Source organism: Lytechinus variegatus, chromosome 9, assembly GCF_018143015.1.
Source record: "Lytechinus variegatus isolate NC3 chromosome 9, Lvar_3.0, whole genome shotgun sequence".
NCBI classification, from domain to species: Eukaryota; Metazoa; Echinodermata; class Echinoidea; order Temnopleuroida; family Toxopneustidae; genus Lytechinus; species Lytechinus variegatus.
The window spans coordinates 34,643,515-34,664,585 of record NC_054748.1 but is presented as its reverse complement, the minus strand read 5'-3'; the positions used below and the strand labels follow the sequence as shown (position 1 = coordinate 34,664,585).

Here is a 21,071-nt window from a genome sequence, read left to right as displayed (position 1 = left end):
CCTACTCAGCTACTTTGTGATGAAGGGCTTTCAACGATAGATTCTGAACGTTCGAGAAAGCATGTGCGAAAGTGGTTGCCAAAACTCCCTATTTACACTAGCCCAAGAGCTATAACACATCAACAGCATTTACTGACCTATGACTGTGACTGTGAATGAACAGGTGTCGATATTGCCAGAGCTGTCTGTGGCTGTGATGGTCACGAGGGTGGCTCCGATGGGGAACAGGGTTCCAGAGGTAAAGTCACTGGTGATGGCCACGTTCTCCCCAGAGTTGTCAGTGGCAGATGGCGATGACCATCCCGCTACTGCACCTTGGGCGTTCTGTGCCGCAAAGACGGTCATGTCTGAAGGGCAGTTGGACAGGACTGGCGGTGTGTTGTCTAAAGGGAAATAAAGAAATTTAGTTAGATAAGAGGTTACATTTTAACAATACAAACTTCCAACAGTGAGTTCTCATAAAGTGCTAGAGCACTAGATTATACCTCAAGTAGGCCCCATAATACAAAGACAAGCGATTAATCACTAATTTGAAGGAGCAATTATTATTGGTTCCTAGTCAATCTACTGAGCAAAATGCTAACCTTTGTGTTTCGGGGCCCTGGGCTCAGCACTTCCTTCACTCTTAGTAACTTTAATGCAACAAGACCCATGTGAGTCATTGAGTTTTTTTCTAAATCTGGTATTAGATCCCGTAGGCAACACATTAGGAGGAATCGGGTACCAGGGGGGCGCTTCATCAATATTTTCGTCCGACAAGTTGTCAGATCTGACAACTTTCTTGGATTCTGATTGGTTGAGAAGCACTGTTACTATAGTAACTGTCGGATGACATAGGACTTGTCGGATAACACGTCTGACAAGTCCTTTCATGAAACGCTCCCCAGGTGTTTGTTCCATATTTGTTCACAATTTACAAACGACCGGTGACCCTTTCTTGTGGTAAATAAGTCAGACCAGATTTTTAGTAGGGTTGATTTAATTCCCAAGAAAGGATCACCAGTCATTTGGAAAGTTGCTCTCAAGTTACAACAAGTTACAAACAGCTTTATAAAACACCCACCAGGCTTTCAGACATGTGCAGAACATATTTCCACAGCATTATTGCGATAATACAGTACTAGGGTGTACTTTCTTGAAAGATTGATGACCCCCTTCTCCCGAGTCCTTACAGGGTACCAGTCTCTTGAACAACTTGTCAGTAACCAACACTTAGATATTAGCTTCCGTCCAGTCAGCTGCAGCAATGTCAGCGATTGACAGTGACACAAGGCTTGTGAAAATTACCCACCTAGGGCCATGTAACATAAAACTTAATTAAGGCCCCGTCACATCGTTCCATGCAAGCCTTGCGGATGATTGCCCGTAACTCACCTGCGACAAAGTTTTGAGCGCGTTCAAAACTATTCTGCGTGGAAATCAGACTTGCGTGTGCTTCTGCGGGCAAGTGCGTGTGAGATAAGTGCGAGATTCTGTCAATGCAGGCAACCTGCGGGCGACTTGCAGGTAGCATGAATAGTTACCTGCACGGCTTGCACGGAACGGAACATGCACAGGACCAATAGTTTTCAATAGTGGGGCTGATTTCTATGATTGATTGCATTATTGGGTATGATGATGACGGTCAATCATAAGAATCGTGGCATGGTCAATCATTAGAATCGTGGCATAATCAATCATGAATCCTTACATTTCCCACCAGGGACTTACCTTCAGCAGACAGGACAGTGATGTCGAAGCTGCAGGAATCAGTGTTTCCAGCGGCGTCAGTTGCGGTGTACGTGACCTGTGTGGTTCCGACGGGGAAAGTGCTACCTGACGGGGTACTGACCGTCACGGTAACAGAGCCAGAGTTGTCCGTGGCCTCCGGAGCTATCCAGGACACCACCAGGGAGGAGCTACCAGGGTTGGCATTGTTCACGATATCAGTTGGGCAGTTGGTCAGTACAGGGTCTTCGGTATCAGTGATAACTGTAAGAATGAAAAAGGGGCCCAACAGATTTTAGACATGAGAACTTGGAGAGGGTCATGATCATGGTATTAGAATTAAGGGGGAGATGTAATTTGAAATTAGATTTCATGAATTTTTTAAGTGCAGTTTATTTCACTGTACAGTATAAAGATCCACGATGATATAGTGACATTGATTCTTGATTTTACAGATTTTCTTGCGGATTCTGTGTTTACTGCAACTAGTTTCACTTGTCATCTCATGCAGTATGTCTGCTTTTTTTCTTTTCTTTGTTTATTCTCCTTACTTTTCCTCTTTTCCTTTTATTTCTTCATAACTTCCTTTTTCATTTATTTTATGTTTCTGTAGAATATTACAGCTTGTTTGATGTTGATTGTATTTCTTGAATGCACCACAAGGGGAAGGTGACTTTTCGAGAAATAGATAATTGTCATTGCCACTGTATGTCCTTCTTACGTTCATTGGCCCGTATTCTGAAGTTGGGTTTAACTTAAACTCAGGTTTAAAGTTGTGTATTAAGTATGGATAGCTAAGTGTTACATAAATCACTAGCAATAGAGACATAAGATTTCACCTCATTTGACTCTCAAAATCATTCATAATTGTGTTGGAAGTATAAGTAGATTATTTTCTGTACCATCAATGAATCAGGAAAGAGCACAGTAAACATAAGAAACATACAAATTAAAAAACTGTTTTCACTTTTGGCTTCCCATAATTTTAGACCATGGTCTAAGTTAAACCTGACTTCAGAATACGGGCCATTTTCTATCACTGTCTTTCAATGATAGAAAATCAAGTACATACCTCCACTTGCCGTCACAGTAACCTCAAAGCTGCAAGTCGAGTATAAACCAGCGTTATCAATGAGGTTATAGACAACTAGGTAGGTGCCTACATCAAAGGAGTCACCAGGGGAGTAGTTGCTGACTGAAGTTATGGGTTCAGAGGCATCGGTCGCGGTGGGAACATTCCAGGTGACTACAGCACTGCTCTCGCCTGAGGCAGCCTGGACCACAACGTTGCTGGGACAGAAGGTCACCTCTGGGGGAGTAGTGTCACTGCCATCTGCGGATGAAGGTCATAAGCAGTACATAGTTTATTATTATTATTAATTGTTAGGTGTCACCTGTGCCTGGGAGGCGAAAAGCGAACTGAATCACAACGACCTGCAGGTATCTCCTCCTGATAAAACTGATTGGGGGGCGTGCAGGTGGACCACCACACCAGGGTTTCCCCCCTACTCTTATACAAACAGTGCAGTGGGTTCTTAATGTGCTAAGGCAGTGACTCTCCTCTACACGGGGCCTCCATTTTACATCCTATCCAAGGAATGGAGTGTTTTCCACTGTAAGATAGCCTGCATCTAAGGAACAGGGCAGAGACGTTTACACACAATGCGGGCTTTAATCATCCGCCCTGGGTAGACTCGAACCCATGACATTTGGTTCAGTAGACAGACCCTTTACCGACTGAGCCAACTGCACTCTTGATGACCAATACAAAGAAGACCTGGTTACGAAGATTGAGGATAAAGAATGATGTGAAAAAAGGAGAAAGGGAGATTGGGAGGAAGGAGGGAGAAAAGAAGGAGTTGGAGGGAGAGAGGTGAGATGGAAAGAGGGAGCAAAAGAGTGAGGGAGTCAGGGAGAAAGTGGAGGGGAGGTAGGAAGAGAGGGAGGGAAAAAGAGTTGGAAAGCAGGATGCAAGGAGGGAAAGATGGGGGGAGGCAGGGAGCACCACAAATCAGTAAACCTCTACCAAAGAAGAAAGAATAACTCACCAGTAACATAAACATTGAATGAGCAAGTGGCGGTGTTGCCATTGACATCCTGGAACTCGTAAACGATAGGAAAGGTACCGGTCTGGAAGTAACCAGAGGAGCTGAATGGTCCGCCAGTCTGGTCCACGGCACCAAGGGGCGAGGTGGCCACTGGATCTTCCCAGTCCACAAAAGCATAGGTTCCAAAGGGCAGGGATGCAGCAATGCTTACAGGGCAGTTGGTGATGACAATGTCAGTGTCTGGTACGACAACATCAGCTGAAAAAAGTAAATGTTGTAGGATGAGATTAAGATTAAATAAATGGATATAGAGAGTGTGATGGTTGATCCATGATAGGTTCTACGCGAGGAAACCAAGGGGAAGAACCGGGGGGCAATGGAATAGTTCAGAGTTTCCCGATGGGAAAATTTTTTCTCAAATGATGACATTAGGACAAGCAATTTTCAAAGAAAGATTAAATAGGAATGCCCGACATAGCAGGACGCAGAAATTGCATAGACCAGGTGACTAGAATCGCACATCAATTAACGCTTTGTAAAGGTATTCATTGCATTTCAACATTTGAATGCATTCTCTTGCCATTGACATGTACTTGGCCAACTTATAAATGATAGTTGCTAATGGATGCACTGTTGCTTTCCAATGGATCCAATGAAAAGCACAATTTAAAATAGTATATGAATAATAAAGACATCAGAATTAGCACTTCTCATGAAATAATGGTTTGCTGCGACTACATTCTTTTACTTTTAACAATCAAGGAAAATATCTTACATGTTGTTGCAGACTGCACAACAGATGGACTTGAGCCAAACCCATTGAAAGCCTGGACTGAGACGAAGTATTGCGTCGAAGGAGAAAGGTTTCCAAAGGTGTAAGTTGTAGAGCCCGGGGCCAGGGTCGTTGTCACATCGTCTGCGTTGGACGTGGTACCAAGGCCGACGTTGTAGCCAGTGACATCACCAGAGGCAGCATCGAAGGAAACGGTGATGGAAGTCTGGCTGGGGGCGAGGTTGACGTTGGAGGGTGACGAGGGTGGTTGACCTTGCTCTGTTGGTGGAGTGAGATCGAGGTAAAAGGGTGTCAATGGATTGTGCGATCATCTTAGAAGAATATCTTTACGATTGATTGCACTGACCGCAATGTACCATCAATCGTTAAAATCACGCGTACGATCAATCGCTAACCTTTGTGATACAGGACCAAAGAGACAGTGCAAATAAAGTCTCTAGAAAGCACACAGTACTGAGTAACATTGCCAAACATTTATAATGCTTCACAAATCGTCTTTATATCGCTTTCTCATGCGAATACGTACAAAATCTCTTTGGCATGCTGTGCAATCCACTTCCAAAATCATTTTGAACAATTCTTATAATCCCTATAAGCCTACAGGAAACTGAAAATCTATTGTAAATAGAAATATGGAGCTACAGCTCACAAGCGACATCAAACTACCTTTAAAGGTCAACTCTTTTACTTGCCAAATCCATATGCAGTACAGCTCATGAGGAATCTTTAAGAGTGAATTCTAGCACACTTTAAAATTGATCTCCTGGGGCCTGTTTCATAAAACTTTTGCCGTAAAAAAAGTCTGGCAAACAAAATTATGCCATTGACGCAATACCATGTTGAAGTGCCATGGTTTATCTGTTTATGCAACAGGCCCCTGATATCCAGTGTTATACTAATAAATGCCTTGCAACTCTTTTTTTTTATTCTTGAATTCATGTTTACTACAGTTTGCAACTGCGAGACTTGATGATTTCAATAACATCCATTAACCCGCTGCCTACAGGAACCGGGTGGGCCCTGTACAAAGTCTATGGGGATTTTCTTATCTTGTGGTGAACGGGTTAACACATACCTGGGTTGGTGGTAGCAGTTTCAGAGATGCTGTTGCTGGGACCTGCGTTACCATTGGCCACCAGGGTCACGACGTATGTGGTGGCAGGCTCCAGGCCGGTGGCTGTATAAGAGCTGGATGCTTGCGGTAGGGTCTGGGTGTTGACAATGGAACCGCCGCTGATGGTGAGCTGGTAGCTGTTGAAGGCACCGTTGGGCGGTGTCCAGGTGGCAGTGATGGTGTTGGTGGTGGTGGCAAGGACCAGGTTGGTTGGGGCCGGGGTCTCGTTGACGTTGGTTCCTAGGCAAAAAAGACAAGATGATATCATTTTTAACCTGATTTAGTCGTTATTCATCACTTTATTTATTACTTACATTGTTGAAAATAAAGGAATGAATGTATACAAAGAAAAAGAATGCACGCGACATATCTGAGTAAACAGAACAGAACAAACCTATCGCTAAGGGAACTTAAGAGGTATCCAATCTTTGAAGGACAATACGCAGATCTGGTTAAGATGGAAATAATTTTGCAGGCAGTCCATCTCTTTCTACATACTTCGGAAGAATTTCTTGGAAAGGATTATCACTTGAAAAGGGTTGCTTTGTTTAAAAGTCCTAATATTGGTAATAATTCAGCTAACAGCAAACTGACCAACAAAAGCAACCATGGGTGATTTCGACGCTTACCAAGTGCATGACAGGGAACATTTCAAAATCACTGAGACTTTGAACTTCCACAATAATGTATTGAGATGAAAAATCTTCGGAACAGAGTTACCAATAAGCACCAACCACAGTTATTACACCGAATCCAATAAAGCTGTTATTCCTCTAGCACATATAGCAAAACTTGAGCCTCAGTAATGTGATATGTCAGGCATACCTGTCACAATGACATTGAAGACGCATCGAGCCTCGTTGCCAACTTGGTCAGTGAAGGTATAGGTGACCGTCGTGGTACCGACTGGGAAGAAAGCACCCGGGCTGTAGTTGCTGGTGGAGGTTACTGGGCCAGAAACGTCGGTAGCAGTAGGGGCAGTCCAGCTGACCGAAGCGCCGGAGGCTCCAGTTCCGGCGAGGGCGGTGATGGCACCATCAGGGCAGTCTGAGATGGTTGGTGGCCTTACATCGCCTCCAGCTGATAAAACAAAAAAATATATCAGGGCCGGTATTTAAACAGGAGTTCACAAAATGTCTTATATCATATTGATTACAAAGTCCATTTTAACTTCACCCTGGTTTAACTCTGCACTACAACTATGGGAAGCCTACATTGTATCTTTCTTATGCTTACGGCATTGTCTACGAAAGCTTCAATGGTGACAAAAAATATTTTAGTCATTTAGTCACGTGTATCAATCAGATATGATCTGGAACCAATTTTTAATTTGTAATTTCCCCACATTGCTTGGATTACAGGTGCACGCCACAACGCCCACTTATTCAGAGATATGAATGTTTTGATTGCTAAAAGAGCTGAAAATTGAGCCTGTACTGTTAAGAATTGTGTCACCATTGGCGTTCCATAGTCATACCTCGATATTCAGTGTGCCATTGAATAGGCAACTGGATAATTGGTGCCTCATAAATGCTACATTAACTTTAACCAGCTTGGCTCCCAAGTTTATATTAACCCCAAGTTCAGAATAAGGAGCAATCTGTCCCCGATGACTGTTCAAAGACTAGATACTCACAAACAACTAAGATGTTGAAGGTGCAGTCGCTGGTCAAGCCAATGTTATCGGTGAATGTATAAGTCACAGTGTAAGAGCCAACATCAAAGGACTGTCCAGGGACGAAGTTGGAGTTGACTGATGGTGTGAAACCAGAATCGTCTACGGCTGTTGGTGCAGGGAAGTTGACGACGACGCTGTCGGCACCGAGGGTTGAGTAGGTGAGGGTACCAGAGGGACAGAAGGTGATGGTTGGTGATTGGTTGACCACTTCGACTGTAAAGAACGGCAATGGGGCATAACGTGAATCTTACAATGATTTTGGGTAGTGCTGGGCGATATTTTGATATTATCAAATTTACGCCATATTGAATATTCGATAATTGCTTCATGATTATGTTGATAAATAATAGTAACAACATCTGACCAAAATAAGAAGACTTACCAACAACTCTGACGGAGAAAGTGCAGGTATTCTGGTTTCCTGCATCATCAGTGAAGGTGTAGGCAACAACAGTTTCGCCCACCGGGAAGGTGTCGCCTGGGTTGTAATTGTTAGAGACGGTAACAGCGATTCCACTGTTATCAGTAGCTGAAGGTACAATCCAGGAGACCTCCGCGGATGTGCTACCTGCAGGGGCCTGGGCGACGGAGGGAGATGGACAGTTCTGGATAACGGGAGGGACGTTGTCCGTCTCAGCCACTGCGGATAGAAATGTTAAGACAATTTAGGGGGATGAAGATTGGGGGTATAAATATTTGGAAGAATTCCAAATGAGATATAGTGTGGAAACTCTGAAGGTGAGAGGTCTCATAATCTTATGTTTTGATACTGGGAATATGAAATACAAGTGCATACATGATAATTTTTTTCTTAAAAAAAGTGTCCTACAAGGCTCTTTAATGGTCCTTTATTTTCCTTTATTCTCTGATAAACATTTGCATAGCTACTTAAGGAGGATTGGCTAAATTATCCTCACAGATTCTTCTTATACAACATGCCTAGAAGGTTGACATTAAGAATTGGACATTCAGGGAACAATGGAACATTCCGACTCATTTTTAACTTACGTGTGACAGTGATGTAGAAAGTACAGGTTGCTAGGTTGGCACTGTTATCAGTGAAGACGTAACTGACGGCAGTGTCTCCGAGAGGGAAGAAAGATCCGGGTGTGTGAGAGCGAAGGAGACGTTGGGTGGTGCCAGCATCTGTAGCTGTTGGCTCTACCCATGTAACTGAGATACCACTTGAGGATGAGATGGTACGAGTGATGTCCTCAGGACAGTCCGAGATGGTTGGTGGTTCAGTGTCACCTGTACAGGTACGTATAAGAGATTTGTCAAAATGTGGTGTGCCTCAAGGCTCCTTTTATGCACCATTATGTTTTTTGCACTTTTACAGATATGGCAGGGCTTCCCTTAAAGATTATGGTAAATATTTATGTATATTGGCCATCATCTACTAAGCAGAGACAATCCTATCTGAAATATTTCACTAAAAACTCCCAAAATGGTCAATATAAATTGCCAGTGCTAAGAAGCATCTGTAATAAGTACCAAATATGTGGTGCATAACGTCTTGATCATTTTCAGGATATTTGCTTTAATTATCAAAGACAGACAATCATGACTCAATCTGAGCCAAGCTTCATTTCACTTCCCTAAATCATCCATGTAAACTCTGCCTTACAACAGGTGAACTAATATAAGTTTTGCATCAAATACTATTAATAAAAAACTTTGAAATTAGATGATTTGGGGGAATTATGCATGGTGGACAGTGCTTACCCTGAGCAACCTCGCAGGTAGTACCAAAGAAACCTTCTGGGCAATCGCACTGGAAGTATGTGTTGAAGGGCATGCAGACACCACCATTCTCACAAGGACCACTGGCACAGGGGTTGATGGCTATGAAAATGAGGAAAAAAACAATATGTTATTGCATGCATAAACATAGAATCAAGACAGGATCATAATACTAACCCCAGACACCTGGTAACATCTGGTAACTTAAGCTAATGGGACATTGTGTAAAGGAAGTTAAGAAGTAATGGCAAAACAGAAGCATTCTTATATGGAGAGGAAAGAAGGAAATGCAAGAGCAGGAGAGGGAGAGAAAGGGAGAAGAAAAGGATAAAGGATAAGAAGAAGCTGAAGGAGAGGGAAGAGAAGGAGAAGAAGAATAATAAGACTGAGGGGAAAGAAGAAAAAGAAGGAGGAGGAAGAGGAGAAAGGAGAATGAAGGAGAAGAAAGAGAAAGTGGGGAGGAGGAAAAGGAGGAGAAGAAGAAGAATAAGGAGGAGGAAGAGGGAAAGAGGGGGAAGAAGGAGGAGGAAAGAGGGCGGAAGAAGACAAGGGAGGAGATATAGGAGGAGGAGGAAGGGAAAAAAGAGAAGTAGAAGGAGCATGAGAAGAAAAAGGGAAGAAGGAGAACAAAAAAAAAAAAGAGAATGAGAGAGGAATGACAGAAAATTTAAGAATGGTGGAGGAAATAATGATGGTAAAGCTAAACTTACATGGTGTCTCACAGGTGTGTCCAGTCCAGCCAATTGGGCAGCTGCAATAGAAATCCATTCCTTGGGAGAAGCTCTGGTACATGTTGGTACATGTACCTCCATTCTGACAGGGTGGCTCCACCCCAGTGGAACAGACATCCAATGATGGGCTGGTAGCTGCAAAGAAAAATATCAATGTTAGATCCACACTTGCTTCACTATAATTAGAACAATTCATACATGCCCAAGCCAATATAAGTATTATCCCCCAATGTTCATTACCTTTGGAACAGGAGAGCGTTTCATCAACATTTTCATCCGATAAGTTGTCAGATCTGTTCGGATTTCATGATTCTGATTGGCTGAGAGGCAATGTCACTATGGTAACTGTCAGATAAAATTGTACTAGTCAGATAAAACGTCCGACAAATCCTTTCATGAAACGCTACCCTGATCTTACAAGCATGCCTCCTCCCCAAAAAAAGAAATCATTCAACCTGTTGACTATGGAATTCTTTAAATCCCAGAGGCCTTGTACGGGAACCATCAGGTTCCAGTAGGTGATGAATTAATATGCTGACTGCTGAATTCTGCAAATTCCCATACGCTCTGTATAGGGACCATTATGTTCCAGTAAGCATTGAGTTAACCTGTCAACTACTGAATTCTGTAATTCCAAAAGGCCTTGTACAGGAACAAACCAGTTCCAGTGGATAATGGGTTAAAGTCCTTACCAGTGCTAGATCCACAGTTGGGTCCAGTGAAACCGGTCTCACAGATACATGTGTACTGAGGTAGATAAAAGACAGTTCCAGTGCTGCTATCATAGCTGTTCACACAGGTGGCTCCATTCTGGCAAGGTGAGGAGTTGCAGCTGTCCTGGCCCGGAGAGTTGGCTGGATTAAGACAAAGAAAATATAAAAACATCAGAACAGGTGTTGGAAAAAGAGTAAGCATTCTATATCAAGTCACATCTCTACTAATTTGGGTTTGAGGCCTCAAATCGCAATTTTGTCAATTTGAAGAATACACGATCAAAAATCATTCCATTGTTTCATTATTCATTCCTTAGGGCTGGAAGATGACTGCAGGGGAGTGTTTCATAAAGCATCCTCTTAGTAATTTTCACTCGCAATAATGCTCTGAGCCAATCAGATGCAAGGATCTCAGTAGCTTATAACACTTTTCAGTAAACATCCCTGACTTTTTGTTTCATGATATATTCCTTCAGGATGGAAGATGAATACAGGGGAGCATTTCACAAAGCAACTTGTGATTATCACAAGCAATTTTGTTCAGAGCCAATCAGCTGATACGATTTCAGTAGCTTATAACAATAGTAAGTAAAAATAATTATTTGTTTCATGAAATGTTTCTTTAGGATGGAAGATGAATACACGGGAGCATTTCACAAAGCAACTTGTGATTATCACAAGCAATTTGTTCAGAGCCAATCAGCTGATACGATTTCAGTAGCTTATAACAATAGTAAGTAAAAATAATTATTTGTTTCATTAAATGTTTCTTTAGGATGGAAGATGAATACACGGGAGCATTTCACAAAGCAACTTGTGATTATCACAAGCAATTTGTTCAGAGCCAATCAGCTGATACGATTTCAGTAGCTTATAACAATAGTCCATAAAAATAATTATTTGTTTCATTAAATGTTTCTTTAGGATGGAAGATGAATTCAGGGGAGCTATTCACAAAGCAACTTCTGATTGTCACAAGCAGCTTTGTTCAGAGCCAATCCAATGATACAATTTCAGTAGCTAATAATGACGGTAAAAAATTACCAGATGGGGTCTGGCAGTTGATTCCAGTATAGCCTGGGACACAGAGACAGTTGTAGTTGTCGGAATCGATGGTGGTGCAAGTACCTCCATTGCTGCAAGGGAAGTTGTTGCAGGGATTGGTGTTCACGACGGTGGCTGCAAAGGGAAAAAAAATCCAGATCAGATCAGAGAATTTTATCATAAAATAGCCTTAAAAACGGACATACTGAAGCTTTTGACATGCACTCATCGGAGTGTAATGTAAATTTGTTATCATTGTGGCTATTTCATTGCTCTTCAGAAAGCACCAGTACTGGAATTACATAGTAATAATTTTACCTCTTGGAATTTCGTATTTATCAAATTGAAAGAAAATTGTGACTTGCTAAAAATTTGTCGTAGTCGATTCACGTAGTGTACACCAGGCTTAAATACATATTAAAAAAAAAAATATATATATATATATAGAGAGAGAGAGAGACTTACAATCTTCGCAGTTAACTCCAGTGAATCCTTCAGGGCAAGAGCACTGGTAGCCTGAGCACACTCCTGCAATGACCGAGCAAACTCCATTATTCTGGCATGGGTTGTTGTCGCATGGTGATGGGATGGCTGTTGAAATGGAAAAGAATAATATGCCATTTTTTATATAGTGCTTAGAGGCATATGCTAACGTTGTAGACATGTAATTTAAAAAAAATCAAAGGAGAGATGAAATATGTACATGAATGCCTTTCTGTCAACCTAAAAACTCTGAAACCAAGCAAAAAATTGAAAGAAATGCTTTTGATACGTTATAAATGAAGATTTTGTGTAATTTCTATCGTGCCGATAATAATTACAACACATAAGTGTATGGATGAAATTAAGATGGTATTTCCGGTCATTTTATATTTCACTTTTTTGAAGCACTAAATAATGATTTTCGGACGCGATTTTTTCTGGGCTTCATTTTTGTAACATATCACAGGCGTAGGCGACAATTGGGACCTGGCAGCTCTGATTTTTTTAAGTCAAATCAATGTTAGCCAATGCCTTTAATACAAATGCTCCTAAGCGCTGCATACTATTTTATTACACCGGCTTTAGCACGGCTACCCTGATCAGTCACATCAAGCATTCAAAGAATTCCTTCCTATCGGGTACCCATTTACAACACCTGGTTCGAGAGTGGCAAATGTAGATGAACACCTTGCCAAAGGACGCTACTGCTGTGATGGGATTTGAACCACGGACCCTATGGTTCACAGTCCGATGACTTATCCACTGAGTCAAAGCATACATAAGCGTCATTAAAACAATTTGGACATAATCCAATAAAATTAATACCTAAGTGTATTATGAACAGAAAATGGGTGAGAATTAAGTCTAGATGAAAATTGGTGAAAAAAAGAGCATATGATGATGATGTTGAGTGCTATCGAGACGTTCTCCACTCTGGGTGACCATAAGAACAAACTTTCTCCATGCTGTTCTAACCTATGAAAGCATGCTCAGTTCTCCCAAAGATTTTTTCTAGTTTCTTTAGTAATTCCTACAAGCATGCATAAGCATTTAAACAAGGTATTAATGCCAGATATTTGGGTCTTTTTCCAAACAGTAATGATACACTGTCCCACGTGTGCTTATATGTGTTGGTGATCTTCAGTGTGAATGCTTTTAAGCTGGGATTTGAAGATTTCAGAAGCTCAGGTTTATGTAAATGTACCAGTTCTAAATTTACCACAATATGGTGACAACCTTCATCTTACATAATTACTCATAAAATCATTGCTTGCTACAACTTTGTTAGTTCTGGTTTAGAATAAAAATGTGTCGGAGCAATACTCCGCAAGCAGATAAACCAGGGTCGAGGATTGAGGGATACTCACGATCTTCGCAGTTGAAGCCAGTGAAACATCCGACGCACTCACAGGTGTACGAGTAACAGTTGTCGCCAAGGACATTACATTGTGCGTTGTTCAGACATGGGCTTGGGTTGCATGGATCACGTACTGAAGATGAAGAAGAAAAGGAGACAAATGTGAACGGAAGAGTTAATTTGTAAATTCATCACCCAGAAAATTACACTGGGCATTGTTCAGACAAGGGCTGGGGTTGCAAAGACTATACACCAAGAACGATAAATAAAAGACAAATGTGAACAGAAGAGTTAATATGTGAATTCATCACCCAGAACATTACACTGGGCATTGTTCAGACATGGGCTCAGGTTGCACTGATACTATACCAATGACTAGGAAAAGTAGTGAACACCTATGTATATATGCATATACATACATGCATCAATGCATTGGTCATATAAAAACCATAATACGATGCACCCTGTCTCGTATTAACATGATTTTCAGTTAAATAAAACGTGCACATATCATTCATAGTCGTCAGACTTGACATGTGAAAAAGCACCCAAGATGAAACACATTCTCGAAAAGGGTACATTTAGTGGACATTGGGATATTCTTGGGACTTACCTTCATCACAGAGATCTCCGGTGAAGCACCCTGAGCACTGACAGGTGTATTCAGTACACAGCTCTCCTTTAGGTTCACAGGCAGCACCGTTCTGACACTGGTGATTGTCACAAGCATCGACCTCTGTGTTAAGAACAAGGTGTTAAAATACAGTGTTATAGCATGGATGAATGGTGTTCAGGCAGGGTGTTGAAAGGAGAATGGTGTTAAGGTCATGTGTAACAAATTAACACTTTCCACAATTTAAGAAATATGTTTTGCTCCTTAACAAGCACATTTCAAATTGATTACCAAAAGCACCTTTTTAACTTCTGTAAGAAACAGGGTTTTTAGTTAAAACACACAGATTTCCTAATTGTTAACTTACGCCATTTGACACTTGATTGTCACAAGCATCAACCTCTGTGTGAAGAATAAAGTACTTACATGAGGTGCTTAAGGGTGGCGGTGTCAAGTATAAATGATCAGGATCATGCAACATCAGATATTGGATTGGATACCTTGTTTGTCATATTGTTTAAATCAAAATTTTAATGGAAAGATCTTGTGGAATTACTGGCCTGACAGAACTCCCCAGTGAAGCAGAGTGGGCAAGAATGAGTATTGAAAATGACAAAGGTTTCCACAGTGTATCAAGATTAAATAACCTGTCATTCTACTGTAACAGAACGAAACAACCACTTACTGGTCTGACAGAACTCCCCAGTGTAGCAGAGTGGGCAAGAGCAGGTGTAGGACAGGCAAGTGTCATCATCCAGGACGCAAGCACCTCCGTTCTGACATTGATGGTTATCACAGGCGTCCACAGGGACATCACAGTAAACACCCACGAAGCAGGACGGACACTCGCAGTAGTAGCTGTCACAGGAGCCTTCGTAGGCCACACAGCCGGCGCCGTTCTGGCAGAGGTTGTTGTCGCAAGCATTCAGCTGGGTCTCGCAGTTGGTGCCGGTGAAGCACTCGGTACAGACGCACTGGTACTCCGTGAGGCTGTTGACGATGCAGGCGCCGGCGTTGAAACAGGGGTTGGGTGAGCAAGGAGTGTCTGAAATATAAAGATGATTTCATTGGAATTAAATGTGATATATGCCAGGTACATCAAAAAAGTGACTGACATGGAAATTTGCATCCGACAGAGTCTATCCTTGAATAGTTTCAACCAATCACATGCATGCCTTTGGGACTTGTGTTTGAATTTTGGAGTTGCGTTTGAAGATCTGGGGAGCGTTTCGTCAACATTTTTGTCCGACAAGTTGTCAGATCTAACAACTTCCCTTGATTTTGATTGGCTGAGAAGCACTGCTCCTAAGGTAACTGTCAGATAAAATGAGACTTGTCAGATAAAACGTCCGACAAGGAGTATGAACAAGACATCCCTTGGTGGATTATATATTCATAAAAACCAACAACAGTGATGAATTTTAAGACTTGTGATGCTTTAAAGCTAAAGACTTGTCAATGTAATCAACACGAGTAAAAGTAGCAGTGATTAAAGTACTGTAGACAGTTCACATCTGCCATTTGAAAATAGCATTTAAATAATAATTTCATGATTCTCTCAGTGCAATGAGTTCTTGCTGGTTCCGAAATTCTAGCAATAAAGTCCCTTCAATAACAGCTGACATCAGCACATTAAGAGTTAGTAACCACTTCTGTAAACAAAGCTCACCTGTCAAGACAGTGACGCTGAAACTGCACGAAGCTTCGTTGTTATTGTTATCAACGTAGGTGAAAGTCACAACGGTGGTACCAACTGGGAATGGATCTCCGCTGCTGGCTGTCGATGACACAAAGTTGGTAGCGCCATTGTTATCGGTGACTGTTGGAAGGTCGAAGGTCACGTAGGCACTGTCAACTCCCTCGAGGATAGTCTCAACAACGTTTTCGGGACAGACTACAACTGGAGGAACATCGTCAACTGAAAGAAACAATAAATGGATTCACTGGTTAGGTGGAACTGTCACAGATGGATTGTTTTGCGAACTGCAACTTGGACTTGGACCAACAAACACAGATTTCTTAGATCATCATTGATTTTAAATTCTTCTTAAGCCCAATCGATTTGCATTTACATGATGCATGTCTGATGCATAAATTATTCCATATATACATAGTGTCACAGTGAACAGTAAAATAGTCTGTTTATTGGTTTCAATTCATAATAAAATAGGACTTAAAGCAGGAATTTTTTTTAGTATCACTCATGTATGCAGTACAAAAATAAAAGTTCACACTTCAGGTCAGATGTAGGATGGAGTCAACAAGACAAAATGAAAAGCTACTTAAGAGTTTCAAGCGGGAAAGACATTGCTCTGACTTTTCATAAGTTACCTTGCTTAAAACACATGAGAGGATATCCTCAGGCCACTTACCAGCGATGACAGACACAACAAAGGAACAGGACACCTGGTTTCCGGAGTTGTCGGTGAAGGTATAGGTAACCTGGGTGGATCCACGGAGGAAGAATGTGCCTGGTAGACGGGTGCTGGTGACCGTTGGCGGGATACCGGAGTTGTCAGTGACCACTGGGGCATTCCAGGTGACGGTAGCGCCGGAAGCTTCCACAGGAACTTCAGAAGTGATGTCCTCGGGACAAGACAGGATCTCTGGATCGGTGTTGTCGACTGGGTGGAGGAAAGGATTAATTGGGATACGTCAATTATTTGAGATCTCAATTTAAGATATATACTCTGCTAGGGTAAGCAAGGGGGAGTTGCAAGAAAATTTTTGCAATCTATTGCAAAGTCCTCTTGCAAAGTCACAATTCAAAAGGTTTTACTTAAACTGTACAAATTTATAAACACCTCTTACTGGACGAGCAGATTGGCAATCTATTACAACAAGTGGAATGCCTCTGGCCGTCTCACCTGCATCACACGGTTCAATATAGCAGCAGTGCTGAATTTGAATACTACTCTAACTGGCACAAGATGTTCAGTGATACATGGTTACTCTTATGTCCACTTTTTATGAACTAGACCAATAAACTTACAGAGATATGATGGTTATTCAACAAAAAAACCCAACATGGCCAAAGTTCATTGACCTTACATGACCTTTGACCTTGATCATGTGACCTGAAACTCGAACAGGATGTTCAGTGATACTTGATTACTCTTATGTACAAGTTTCATGAATCAGATCCATTAACTTTCAAAGTTATGATGGTAATTCAACAGATACACCCAATTCGGCCAAAGTTCATTGACCTTTGACCTTGGCCATGTGACCTGAAACGCGCACAGGATGTTCAGTGATACTTGATTACTCTAATGTCCAAGTTTAATGAACTAGACCAATAAACTTTCAAAGTTATGATGGTAATTCAACAGATACCCCGATTCGGCCAAAGTTCATTGACCCTAAATGACCTTTGGCCTTAATCATGAGACCTGAAACTTGCACAAAATGTTCAGTGATGCTTGATTACTATTATGTCCAAGTTTCATGAATCAGATCCATAAACTTTCAAAGTTATGATGGGAATTCAACAGATATCCCCAATTCGGCCAAAGTTCATTGACCCTAAATGACCTTTGACCTTGGTCATGTGACATGAAACTCATGCAGGATGTTCAGTGATACTTGATTAACCTTTTGTCCAAGTTTCATGAACTAGGTCCATATATTTTCTAAGTTATGATGACATTTCAAAAACTTAACCTCAGGTTAAGATTTCGATGTTGATTCCTCCAACATGGTCTAAGTTCATTGACCCTAAATGACCTTTGACCTTGGTCATGTGACATGAAACTCTAATAGGATGTTAAGTAATACTTGATTAACCTTATGGCCAAGTTTTATTAAATAGGTCCATATACTTTCTAAGTTATGACGTCATTTCAAAAACTTAACCTCAGGTTAAGATTTGATGTTGACGCCGCCGCCGCCGCCGCCGGAAAAGCGGCGCCTATAGTCTCACTTTGCTTCGCAGGTGAGACAAAAATGTAATTAATTGTAAAACATAAGATTGGTTTGGGGACGCAAATTAGATTTGTAGTTGGACCTACAGCCCTCTATATGTGAGACCTCCTGAAAGGATTTGCTCCACTTTCTTGTTCGTATGAAACATTGTAAATAGCTCAAACTATTGGGCAGCTTCTGAAGTAATAGTAAGATAAGGCAGAAAAAGATTGATTACTTGATGAAATCACCCACATATATGGTAGGAGTTAGTCACAAGAGGTGGGTGTTTCATAAAGCTGTTCGTAAGTTAAGAGAGACTTTAAGAATGACTGGTAATTCTTTCCTGTGGTAAATGGTATATTCATTGGCGATGGTTAAGAGCGTAAGAAAGGATCACCAGTCGTTCTTAAAATCGCTCTTAACTTATGACCAGCTTTATGAAACTGCCCCCAGAACGGTTTTAAATGGCAGGTATTGCTGCCTTTAAGTTGACTTTATGAGCAAAGACTTACCTTCAGTAACAATGACGGTGAATTGACACTGTTCGGTGTTTGATGATGGATCCTGGTAAACGATGGTAACCACCGTCCTTCCTGGTGGGAAAGAATCCCCAGAGGCAGCGGTCTGAGACTGGACGGAGGTCTGTCCAGAGTTGTCAGTAACGGTCAAGGCAGGCCAGGTGACTACGGTCAAGGCGGTTCCAAGAGGAGTGTTGACATTGATGTCCGATGGGCAGTTCTGAATGACTGGTTTCTCTGTGTCAACTGCAATGGTATGATAAAAAGTTTATGTGATGAATACATGTATATGGCAATCAAAAGAAAAATTTCATGTTGGCAAAGTAAAATTAGCCATACAAGTAGCTTATGCAAAGGGTTCCTCAGCTCTGTATCACAAGGAGTACAATTTAGTTCTGGGGCTGATATTTATGATTGATTACCAGCACATTGATTATTATGCACAATCGAGTGTATAAGTCAACTTTATGAATATTCATCAAGCTTTGTGCTATAAGCTCCTAGATATGGCAGCCTAATTCTTGCTCTCAACACCCAAACCTACAAAATTGAAATCACAAATTATGAAAACCATCCCTCTGTCCAAACTTACCCTCGATGACGGTCACAGTGAAAGAGCAGGTGGATGGATTCAGGGCCTGATCGGTGAAGGTGTAGGTCACCACAGTCTCTCCGGTGAAGAAGAAAGTGTTTGGTTGGTTGGATACGGTGACGGTCGGCTCCTGGTTGGAGTTGTCCACGGCCGTGGGGGCGACAAACACGATGACCTTGCCGCCAGAGTTGAGGGGCGTGGTCTCGGTGATGTCGCTGGGGCAGTTGAGGATGGTCGGTGGGGTAGTATCCTCTGGAAAAGTAAGAGCATCAAAATATCTTGTTAGTTCAGATTGAAGTCTCAAATTTGTCATGTATTTCCCTAATGGGAAGCCAATGCTAAGATCAGACTGTCTCACTGAATTTGTTTATCTTCCTGTACTTGATATTCCATTTCTGTCGTCCTTTGAAAAGGAAGAAACTCTATGGAATGACTTTCTAGGTTAATGAGGAAATTGTCTCTTTTTTGTGTGGAAATATATGATTTACCTGCTTTTTTGAACATCTATATCTCATTAACAGAGGGCTATGATTCCAATTCCTTAAGAATCATTTAGAGCATACTGGATGTTTCCCAGACACGAAAACTTCCATTTTGTAAAAAATCAAGAGTTGGTTCCATTTGTCACGGGACAACGACAATCGTGAAACCACATATATTGAGCAAAAGTTCATGTTAAGCATGAATTCATAATATTGGTATAACGAGGTGAACAGAATGTCATACCAGTTAGGATGATGACGTTGAAGCTGCAAGGGTCAGCGTCATTCCCGGAGGCATCGGAGAAGATGTAGGTGACAACGGTGGAACCGACGGGGAAGTTCTGGCCGACGTTAGCAGTCTGAGAGCTGATGAACTGTGTTCCGGAGATATCAGTGGCCGTTGGTGGCATCCACGTGATGGGGATCTCAGAAGCAGAGTTGATCTCAATGGTGCGGATGATGTCCGCTGGGCAGTTCTGGACGGTTGGTGGAGTTGTATCCTCTGCAGATGAAAGATTGAATTTAAGTTGATGGGTATCCTTGACAAGCATCGGTAAAATTGTTTGGTATATAAAACACTTAAAAAAAAACATTAAAAAACTTATCTAATTCATCATCATCATCACATCAACATCAACAACCTGAACATGAACAACTACAACATCAACATCATCATCGTTATCACCATCAACATCAACAGTTCTGGACGGTTGGTGGAGTTGTATCCTCTGCAGATGAAAGATTGTATTTAAGTTGGTGATTGGTATCCTTGACAAGCATCGGTAAAAGTGTTTGGTAAATAAGAATATTTAAAAAAAATAAAAATAATTATCATCTAATTCATCATCATCACATCACCATCAACAACATGAACATGAACAACTACAACAACATCATCATCATCATCGTAATCACCTTCAACATCAACATAATCCATCAATCATCATTTCCCCCATCATTATCATCATCATCAACATCATCATCATTCTCGTAACATATATTGTTTTCTCACCAGTGGTGACAGTCACAGTGAAAGTGCAGGGATCAGCCACATTGTTGGAGTCATCAACAAAGACAATGTTGATGGTGGTGGTGGTGCTTGCACTGAACTCATCACCAGGCTCCCTGGTCTGGGACTGGATGACAGCAGTTCCGGAGACGTCGGTAGCGGTGGGCAGGGCCCAGACAACAGGGGTGGAGGCTGTTCCGAGCTCAACGGTGACTACGATGTCCTCGGGGCAGTTCTGGACGGTTGGTGGAGTGGTATCGACTGAGAAAGAGTGGGATCAAAAATAAGTTTGTTATGCAAACTTCCTCATCTTTCTCATCATAACCACTATGTTCTTCATCCAAAATAATCGTCCAGTTCCTCATCATTCACCTTCGTCATCACCGATCATCATACTTTCCATCACCATCATCATAATCATCATCACCATCTCCACCAGCATCATCATTACTACCATCAATGTCATCAACATCATCATGACCACCATAATTACAACTACCACCATCACCCCCATCATCAACATCATCATCATCATCATCA

At 41.6% G+C, this 21,071-nt stretch overlaps 1 protein-coding gene across 50 annotated transcripts in view; it reads right to left on the bottom strand.

Moving 5' to 3' along the window:
• The window catches only part of LOC121422072 (mucin-17-like), a 96,350-nt gene that overhangs the window by 7,927 nt on the left and 67,352 nt on the right, over nucleotides 1-21,071 (bottom strand). For all 50 annotated transcript variants that reach the window (XR_005971073.1, XR_005971082.1, XR_005971075.1 and 47 more), the window contains 24 exons: nucleotides 20,535-20,792; nucleotides 19,767-20,024; nucleotides 19,041-19,292; nucleotides 18,443-18,694; nucleotides 16,397-16,648; nucleotides 15,694-15,942; nucleotides 14,710-15,069; nucleotides 14,025-14,147; nucleotides 13,422-13,544; nucleotides 12,037-12,162; nucleotides 11,572-11,706; nucleotides 10,507-10,668; nucleotides 9,794-9,949; nucleotides 9,066-9,185; nucleotides 8,349-8,591; nucleotides 7,723-7,980; nucleotides 7,299-7,553; nucleotides 6,488-6,742; nucleotides 5,624-5,902; nucleotides 4,531-4,806; nucleotides 3,756-4,013; nucleotides 2,780-3,040; nucleotides 1,711-1,971; nucleotides 138-383 (listed from right to left, as the gene is read on the bottom strand). Coding sequence is in view for 1 of the 50 variants with exons in the window: in XM_041616880.1 (XP_041472814.1) it covers nucleotides 138-383; nucleotides 1,711-1,971; nucleotides 2,780-3,040; nucleotides 3,756-4,013; nucleotides 4,531-4,806; nucleotides 5,624-5,902; nucleotides 6,488-6,742; nucleotides 7,299-7,553; nucleotides 7,723-7,980; nucleotides 8,349-8,591; nucleotides 9,066-9,185; nucleotides 9,794-9,949; nucleotides 10,507-10,668; nucleotides 11,572-11,706; nucleotides 12,037-12,162; nucleotides 13,422-13,544; nucleotides 14,025-14,147; nucleotides 14,710-15,069; nucleotides 15,694-15,942; nucleotides 16,397-16,648; nucleotides 18,443-18,694; nucleotides 19,041-19,292; nucleotides 19,767-20,024; nucleotides 20,535-20,792 (5,418 nt within the window). In the remaining 49 variants the exon portion in view is untranslated. The remainder of the gene's footprint in view (nucleotides 1-137; nucleotides 384-1,710; nucleotides 1,972-2,779; nucleotides 3,041-3,755; nucleotides 4,014-4,530; nucleotides 4,807-5,623; nucleotides 5,903-6,487; nucleotides 6,743-7,298; nucleotides 7,554-7,722; nucleotides 7,981-8,348; nucleotides 8,592-9,065; nucleotides 9,186-9,793; nucleotides 9,950-10,506; nucleotides 10,669-11,571; nucleotides 11,707-12,036; nucleotides 12,163-13,421; nucleotides 13,545-14,024; nucleotides 14,148-14,709; nucleotides 15,070-15,693; nucleotides 15,943-16,396; nucleotides 16,649-18,442; nucleotides 18,695-19,040; nucleotides 19,293-19,766; nucleotides 20,025-20,534; nucleotides 20,793-21,071) is intronic.